Raw genomic sequence first — 9,144 nt, 5'->3', positions numbered from 1 at the left:
GGTTAGGCGGCGGCTGAGTGGGGCAGAGAGGACATCAGGGTAGGTCTATACTGGGGCTCTCCAATCTCCCAGGGCCTGACAGCCCTGACGTTACGCAGCTGTGAAACAGCCCCACAGCCTGAGCCCCAGGCGCCCGAACAGACTGGCACGGGCCAGCCACTCACCGAGGAATCTCTTTGTGGATTTGTTTGAGCGGCCCCCTTCCAGCTGGGCAGTTCTCCCTCAGCACGGGGGGTGCAGAGGAGGGTGAGCAGCTGAGCCACATCCTGGCTGATGGAGCCCTGGAGGGCTGAACCCTTGGGCGGCCACCCAGGAAAGATTCAGATGCCGCCCAGTTGATCAGCAGAGGGCAGCGTGTTCCTACTGGGGGTGCGCATCCTCACATGCCTTGGGATGCAATTACAAAATTTATTATACACACGGATGGAAAAAAAAAAATGAGAGGGAACATTCCTGGACAGGGTCTCAGAGTTGATCCAGGCTGCAACTCCTACCTTCCCCAGAGAATTAAACAACACATCCTGACCGCACCAAAGAGAGACAGACGGACGGGTGGGTAGGGGGATGGACAGACAGACACGACGCACTGACCGTGAGCCGCGTCAATAACAGATTTATTAATGACAAAAGAAATAAACCCTTGAAATAGGAAACATAACCCCCTCCCCGCAACACCTTCCCAAATAAATATGCCTCAATTCCTGTCCAACCAGTGAGCAGGGTCCTGGCCCAGACCCACCCCGGATGTAAGACAACTCCGACAACACCCCTCAAAAACAATAAGTGCAGCTACACCTCACAGACTCTCAGCTAGAAGGTGCCACGGGACTTCTGCTTGTTTTTATGGATACAGACTGACATGAACACCCCTTAGTCACTCCGAATATTCCCCCCGTCATAAGCCAGAGGCACCAAGGGGGTGGGAGCCAGTGATTCCTGCCAAGGGCAGGAGACAGGAAGGGGGTGTGTGGATGGGGAGGCGGACAAAGGGCAGGGAAGAGGTGCAGACGGATGGGGACACCGATGAGCTTGGGAGGGGGTCTCCTAGTCCCAGTGTGATCTCTTCCCAGCTGGGATTGGCCCACAGGGGTGTGTTCTCGGAGACAAGACCACGCTGAGTGGAGAGAGTACAAGAGGGACCTTGGGGTGGTGAAGACTGCCCCACTCTGAGCTCTATGCCCCCCTACTTGGCTGCCCCGGTTCATCTCCTAAGGAAGAACAACCCTGGTCTACGCTCCAGGGATACCCCATCCCACGGCTATCACAGTCCCTCTCTACAGGGGGGATCGTCCCGTTCTCAGACCCGTCCTTGCACTTGTAAATCCCCTGTCCCCTGCTGGCCCCACGAACTGTCATGCCACTGGGATGGACCAGAAGGCTGCAGACAGGAGGACAAGTCCGACCCCTTCAGAACCAGCTCTGGAGGGCCAGGAGCTACCTCTACACGTTCCCTCCCCTCAGTGTCATTCGCTCTGCGCTCGGTAAGCCACAGTAGCGGCCGCCTGGGTGCCGGGTCCCTGAGTCTTGCCATTCACCACCAGCAGGAGCGGGGTCTCCACGCGGATCCCAGGGAAGGAGAAGCTCTGGGGGTATCAGGGAGATAGAGAAGTCTGTCAGAGAGGTGGTTAACTCTGAACCCTACTGATGACTGTACATTCATCTAAGAGGCAAGGCCAGTTCCACCCTTGGCTCTAGATCCTGCCAACGGGGACTTCCATTTCATGCCCTGAGGTCTCCAAACCTGCCGAAGAGATTTGGGTGCCCGAATTTAACAGGTGGCAGGCGCCCAAATCCCCTAGGCAGCTGTAAAACTCATGAAAAGCCAGAGTCTCATGCCTTGCGTTCCTGCAAAAAACGGAGGTGCGCTCTAGCGAGGGAGCAAGTGCCACATCTCCCAGGCAAAGTGTCCAAATTAACTCTCCCAGCTGGGCACTCCTGCGCAGCTAACGGCTCTTGGCTTCCCTGGGTGTGGGGGCAGATATGGGGGTACGGAACGCCGATCCCCTGCCCCAATTTAAAGGCACTTTCACCACTACACCAACATGAGGGGTGGGAAACACACATGCCCCCTGTGCTGTGACAAATGGGGTCGCACTCGGGGGTGCGTGGTGCTGTACCAGAGATGTAACATCTCACACAGGAAGTGATGCGGGTAGCAGACAGGAAGTCTCAAGTTATTTCCTTGGACACAGGGGAAACCACAGGTGGAAGGAGGGGCGAGAGAAATGGGTGAGAATTAACCCTTACACTGAGGAAGGACTATGGTTCTGTATCAACCTGCTATCTCTGGTGGCTTCCCATACACCTTCTGCCTGGGGGCCAGCTCTAGGAACCCCACCAGCACCAAGCCTGGGGCAGGGAGGGCCAGGCTGCACTCACCTTGCCCTGGTGCTGGACGTGGTGACGCTGGAGGTGGGGCTCGGGGATAGCCACGGAGTCGCCGATGAGCACCCCCCAGCTCTGGACCATGTTGTAGACAGTGACGGCAAAACAGGGGCCCTCAGAGTCAGCCAGGCCGAACGTGCTGCCAGGAAAGCAGGCGAGAGCGTCAGCAGGGGCAGGAGCTGAGGGGACGGACGGAGGGTGTGAGAATGCACAGACAGATGGATGGAAGGCTACATGGATGGAGATAAGTGCATGCAACTGAGGCAGGGCAGCTGGATGGACAGACCTCATGGCTGACAGATGGACAGCAGGATGGTCACAGCTCAGGAGAGACAGACAGCAAAGCAGACAGACCTCAGGGCAGATGGACAGCAGGACGGACCGCTCACGACTGACACGTGGATATCTGGATGGACACAGCTCAGGACAGAGAGACAGCAGGTCAGTAAGAGCTCAGGACAGACGGATGGACAGAGCTCAGGACTAACAGACAGATGGCAGGATGGAGAGCTCAGGACTGACGGACGGATGGCAGGCTGGAGAGAGCTTAGGACTAACAGATGGATGGCAGGATGGACAGAAGGAGAGCAGGGTACACAGATGGCCAGAGCAGAGGACAGACAGACAACATGAGCAGAAAGCTCTGCGGTTGGCGGAACGGGTGCTACTCACAAGGGCACCTTCTCGTCCGTGGTGAGGCTGAAGACCACCCTGCCAAGCACTACAGCCCCCGTGTTCACGCCCGGCTGCAGGGCGCTCAGTGGCCGATGTTCCAGCACCACCTTCTGGCCTGAGGACCCCTGGTACCGCCCATCCCCACAGGGGCCGAGCTGGGATGGGCGCAGACTTCCCAGCATGCTCTGCAGCTTCTTACCCCTCACTTTGCCCTGCGGGGGGAGGAAGGAGGGCTGGGTCACTGAGGGAGACAGCCAGCCGTGGAGCCCAGGCAAGGAGCAGGGCAGATGCTCTACCTTGTTCTCCAGGAGGCTGGTGAGTCGCTCCAGGAAGCCCAGAAGCTGCTGCTGGCGCTGCCGGGGTTCAGGCCAGGCTGGGTCCAGGGCAGCCGCACGGGAAAACCCCTCCAAGGCCTCTGTGTACCTCTCCTCATACTGATGCAGCTGACCCAAGAGAAGCACAGGACCATGCTAGGGCTGGAGCCAGGACTCCTGGGTTCTGCTGCAGGCCCGAGGAGGTCTGGCGGTCAGAGGCGGCTGGGATGCCAGGTTTCCATTCCTGGCTCCAGAGGCTTTCTGGAGCCTCTCTGGGGCAATGACACCAGCACTGCCTCTCGAAGCAGGGTGCCCCTTCCAAGCTCCCCCCGCCTATCATTCACCCCTTATCCTCCCCCCGCCACTTCTCACCGTAGCTCGGTTGAGGTGCAGATCCGGGTTGCAGGATGCTGTAGGATCCACCTTTTCCTAGTGCAGAGAGGAAACCACAGTCAGAGCACCCCCTACTGGGAATCCCACCTGCTCCCTGCAGCGCAGCACCCCCTAGCGCCATGCTGGGATGCGGCACCAGCACTGGCTCCAAAAGGAGAGTGGCCCCGGCTGGGCCTTCTGCCCCACTCCCTCTAGCACAGGGCTCCCTGGCAACCAGGAGAAGACCGGGCACTACCTACCGCCTGGGCGTAGGCACTTAGGGCCTGCTGGGAGATGCTGGGCTTCTGGCCTGTGTTGAAAAAGAGCGAGAGGTACGCATTGCCCAGGACGTCTGCGGCAGAAAGACACAGCGGTTAGCACTGAGAACAGAGGGCGTCAAAGCAGACCAAGAGCTGGCTGGTCAGAGGCACATGTTTCAGGGTGGAGAACTAAATAGATGGCTACAGGTGAGAATGGAGGGATGGATGGAAAGATACGGATGAGGAGGGATGGATGGATGGGTATAGCTGATGCTGAATGGACGGATGGGTGGACAGATATAGCACTGGATGGAAGGATGGATGGATTGAAAGATTCAGATGATGGACAGACGGATGGACGGATGTAGATAGCTGACAATGGATGGATGGATAGATGGATGAAGACAGCCTGCAGCGGATGGATGGATGTAGATAGCTGACAATGGATGGGAGGTTACAGTGACTGGATGGGTGGGTGGGTGGGAGGATGGATGGATGCAGATATTTAACGATGGATGGATGGATGGATAGATGGATGAAGACAGCCTGCAGTGGATGGATGGATGGATGTAGATAGCTGATGATGGATGGATGGAGGTTACGATGGATGGATGGGTGGGTGGGTGGGTGGATGGAGCTGACAGTGGAGGGAGACAGCTGACGATGGATGGATGGAAACAGATGAAAGATGAATGCATGGATGGATGGATGGAGACACCTGACGATGGATGGATGGATGGACAGATGGATGGATGGAAGCAGATAGCTGCTGATTGATGGACGGATGGACAGAGGATAGATGGATGGATATAGACAGCTGACAATGGAGGGATGGATTGATGGACATAGCTGAGATAGAAGCTGAAGGGAGGGATACTGCTGGGGTATACCATCTGGGCAAAGGAAAGGGGCCATCACTCACACCACGAGCGGCCGTCCCGCACATCCATCTGCACAGCCAGCTTGGCCTGCCGGACACTGTCCATGACGTTCTGGGCCTGCTGCTCTGGGCTCTCAGCTCGCAGCTGCCGCAGCACCATGGACAGGTTCTGCAGCGACACCTTGTTCTTCCGCTGTTGGGAAACACAGAGTCTAAGCTGGGCCTCCCATCCCCTCACCCAGGCCTCCTACGCCCTCCGATTGGCCCCGGCTCAGCCAGACCTGCCTCTGCTTTCCAAGAGCAGCCCCTCAGCCCAGGCCCCTCCCGAGATCGTCCCCTTGGCCCCTCCTAACCCACCCTTATGGGCAACTGGGTCTCTCCCTTCCCTGCCCCCTGGATCAGCCCCACCTGCCCACCGGGACGCCTGCGGGTGGGACTCACGTGGGCCAGTGCCCCGGAGAAGCAGGTGTGAGCGGCTGTGATGTCGCCCTTTTTCCAGTAGGCTTCGCCCAGCTGGTTCCAGGCCTCCACCAGCTCCGGATCCAGCTTCACAGCCTTGGCCAGCAGCTCCTCAGCCTGGGGGTTGTAGTCGGGCGTCACATTCAGAGCTTTCCCCTTCAGCATCAGCGCCTGAGCCCGGCCCTGGGAACTGCCTGGGGAGACACAGCCGCCGAGGGAGGGCACAGCCTGTGGTGGAGCTCTAAGGCAGCCCCAGGGCAGGGGGCCAGCTGGCGCAGGAGGTGAGGAATGGGACAGGGGGAGCGAGCTGCAATCCAGCCCTACAACTGGGAACTGGCTGGCTCAACAGGGAGAAAAGGGCATGGGACCCTCCCCTCTAGGGGGTGCAGGCTGCAATCCAGCTGCAGGGCAGGGGGCTGGCTGGCTGGCGCAGGGGTTGAGGAATGGGGCCCAGGACCCTTCCCCTCTAGGGGGCTCCTGCTACAATCCAGCCCCATGGCAGGGCACTGGTTGGCTTGGAAGGTGTGAAATGGGGCAGGGGGTCTTTCCTCTCTACGGTACCAGCTCTAATCCAGCCCCGGGGCCTATAGGTCTGGCTAACTCATGGGGGAGGGAAGGGGAGGGGATAACAATTTTTCCCTTCTAGGGCAGGGGTTGCTTTTCCCTCCTGCACCCGGTTACCATCGATCTCATCCATCCGCCGCAGCGTTTTCTCCATTTCCTCCAGTACGTCCTGCTGCTTTCGCCCGGCATCCCCCACGCCGTGGTTTTCAAAGTAGTGATCCCGGAAATAGTAGAGGCCGTCGACCAGTCCCTGCGGGGATGGGGGACAGGCGGGTGAGGGGGCAGCAGCGAGAACCAGCCCATCGGTGAACTACCCCCCGAGCAGCAGCCGCACACGGGGACAGGCAGGTGGGTAGTTAAAGCACTTGGCTAGCACTGAGCAAACCTGGGCTCAAAGCCGGAGACTCGGCACGTCACCTGGGGGAAAGCCATCAGGTTAGGAGTTTCAAAGGAGCCGAAGGGAATGAGGCCCCGAAATTGGGCTGAAACCCCACCGGGCTCCTAAGTCCTTTGGACGCAGTTGCAAACCCAAGTCACTGAATCGCTCTGTGCCTCAGTTTCCCAACTAGACCGGGATTCTCAAAGCGGGCTGAGGACCGTGGAAGTTTGTTCCCAGGGCTCTCTGTCTTGCCATAGCGACTCGGAGCCCCTCTCGTGGCCGGGCCCCCTTCAAACGCTGACCGTACAACCCAAAGGCTGTCCCAGCTCCGCATGGGAAGCCGGCTTCCCAGTCCACCGTGCAGGTCCGAGCTCGTCAGCTACGGACAACAAGCACATCAGGGTGGCAGAACGATGGGCCCACGCTCTGACCGGGGTCACCACATGAGCTCCACCGCCTGGCGTCCAACAGGCCTCCCCCACAACAGCTCTGCCTGGCTGTCTCCAGTGGCGTGATTGTCGTAGTGCTGGTCCAGCAGCAGCGCCTCAGCGCACCAGGTGGAGCACCGGCCTGAGCAAAATCAGGCCCCCCACCCCACCCCCCCGTGGTGGGTGCTGCTCAGTCTCCAACCGAGATCAAAGCTCTTTTGTGTCAGGCACTGCAAAGACCCCAACCAACACCTGCTACAGCGCTGGGCGCTGCACAGACACACTGGTGACAGGCCCTACTCTGAAGAGCTCCCTGTCTAAATAGACAGAGGATCGTTATGCCCATTTTACAGACTCGGAAAGTGAGGCAAAGAGGGGGAAGTGGCTTCTCCAAGCTCACACAGGTCAGGGTGGAACTGGAAAGGGGCTCCAGGTCTGGGGCCCCAGCCTGCCTCTTACACCCCAAATTTCACTGACCTGGAAAGCACACCCCTCCCCCGGCCTTTGCTAATGACCTTTTCCTGGTAGTAACAAAGTCAAACAGATTACAAAGTTACCACCCACAGCGCTCTGCAGACTTGCAAGTCAGAAGGCACCATTGTGACTGTCTCATGTCAGACCTCGCGCACGTTGCTGGTCACGGCTCACCCACTCGGGCAACGCCCCTCCAAGCTGTGGCCCAGTCACCTATGATCTCAGATCCTGGCTTAAAGCCTTCAGGTGACAGACTCCGCCATTTACGCCCATTGAAACCTGCAAGCGACCTGTGTCCAGGGCTGCACGAGGAGGTGAAAAGCCCCAGGGGGTCTGCCAATCTGGCCCAAGGGGAAATTCCTTCCTGGTGCCCAATACAGTGAGAATGGGAACGTGCAGGCAAGACCCCGCAGGCAGTCAGCCGGGAAAGACTTCTCCGTCGTAACTCAGAGCTGCCCCCAGCCAGTGCCCTGTCTCCGGCCAGGGGCTTTTCTGCGACTGGCAGTTACGGGTGGGGACGGGCCAGGTCCCTTTAGCCCCTCCAGAAACTGACCAAGCAAAGCTCCCTCTGAAAGGCTGTTTCAGAACCTCACTCCTCCCAGGGGTCGACACCTTGGCCTAACTTCAAGCCTAAATGTCTTTATCCCCATTTGCTCTGCAGTCCCCGATGGTAATTAAATAACTCCTCTCCCTCCTGGGGATTTACAGACCGGCACTTCTACCCACTCTGCCCTCCTCTGGCCAGGCTAGACAAACCTCGTCCTCTGAGCCTGCTCACGCCAGGTAAGTTTGCCAGTCCTCTGTCCCTTCTCCGCCCGTTCCAATTCCTCTCTCTTAAACTGGGGAGGTGAGAGTGGCTGGCAGTGGTCCAGAGGGGCTCCCCCTGGCCGGGGATAACAGTACTAAGGTCCCTGCCTCTCCTGGGAATACCTCCCCGCCATGCAGCCTAGAGCTTCCAAGGCTCTTAGCTGCACCCCTCGAGCAGAGGGTTTAAGGCGCAAAAGGAAAATGACCGAAGTCGCCCAGATGATGCAGGGAAAGCCCATGGCCAAGGGGGAAGGATAATTCACACCCAAAGACAGCAAAGGCCGAAGGCTTTTGGGGGGCGGGGGGGAAGTAGTTAAGGCAGGACACACTGTGTATGTGTGGCTGTGCGTGCAACGCAGGGAGGTGTGTGCTGAGCTCCGTGCGTGTGTAGGTAACAGTGTGTATCTGCGTGTATGGGGACCAGCACACGCGTATGGACTGCTGTGTGCGCGCAGAGGGGTCAGTTTCCGTGTGTGCCACCCCCGCCCGTGCAGGGACCCGTGGGTGTGTGCACGCGCATGGGGCCTGCGCGTTCATTCGGTGTGTGTCACTGGGTGTGTGCAAGGAACTCTGGAGGGGTGCGCAGGAAACTCTGTGTGTGTGTGTGTGTGTGCAGAAATCAGCGCGCATTATGCACCGCGGTGTGTGGGGGGAGCTCACAGCCCGCCGCAGCCGGGCCAGCGGCAGACGCCGAGTCCCCCCGCGGCCGCGGCCGGCCCTGCGGCAGCCCCTGGCCCGGTACCTGCAGCGTTTGCAAGGCCTGGTGGTTTCCTTCGCCCTCCTCGGCCATGATTGCCCGCGCCGCCCCGCCCTCCGCCTCTGGGCCGCCCCCGCCGAGGAGCGGAGCGAGCAGGGACCTCTACGGGGCTGGCGGGGAAATGCGGCAGCGCCTCCAGCCCCCGGTCTGCATTGCCCTGCGCGCGCGCACACACAAACACACACCCTCCATTGCCGCACGCTCTCACAAACACACAGCCCTGCAGTGCAACCCACGTCCACAAACAGACAGCCTGCAGTGCAACCCGCCCCGAGAAACACACACCCTGCAGTGCAACCTGCGTCCACAAACACACACCCTGCAGTGCAACCCACGTCCACAAACAGACACCCTGCAGTGCAACCCGCCCCGAGAAACACACACCCTGCA

General features: G+C 59.3%; 1 protein-coding gene across 1 annotated transcript; it reads right to left on the bottom strand.

Annotated features, from left to right (window-relative positions):
- Positions 1-601: 601 nt before the first annotated feature.
- TTC5 (tetratricopeptide repeat domain 5) lies at positions 602-8,839 on the bottom strand. Its single transcript, XM_074982708.1, has 10 exons — positions 8,740-8,839; positions 6,027-6,159; positions 5,328-5,539; positions 4,929-5,079; positions 4,007-4,098; positions 3,747-3,803; positions 3,357-3,503; positions 3,058-3,272; positions 2,380-2,524; positions 602-1,583 (listed from the first exon to the last, which is right to left on the bottom strand). Exons 1-10 carry the CDS (start codon positions 8,785-8,787, stop codon positions 1,464-1,466), a joined length of 1,320 nt encoding a protein of 439 aa, XP_074838809.1. The 5' UTR covers positions 8,788-8,839; the 3' UTR covers positions 602-1,463.
- Between the last annotated feature and the right edge of the window lie 305 nt (positions 8,840-9,144).

The sequence above is a fragment of the Carettochelys insculpta genome, chromosome 32 (genome assembly GCF_033958435.1).
Source record: "Carettochelys insculpta isolate YL-2023 chromosome 32, ASM3395843v1, whole genome shotgun sequence".
In the NCBI taxonomy this organism is placed as follows: Eukaryota; Metazoa; Chordata; order Testudines; family Carettochelyidae; genus Carettochelys; species Carettochelys insculpta.
The sequence above is the reverse complement of the archived record's forward strand: the minus strand, read 5'-3'. Positions and strand labels throughout refer to the sequence as shown.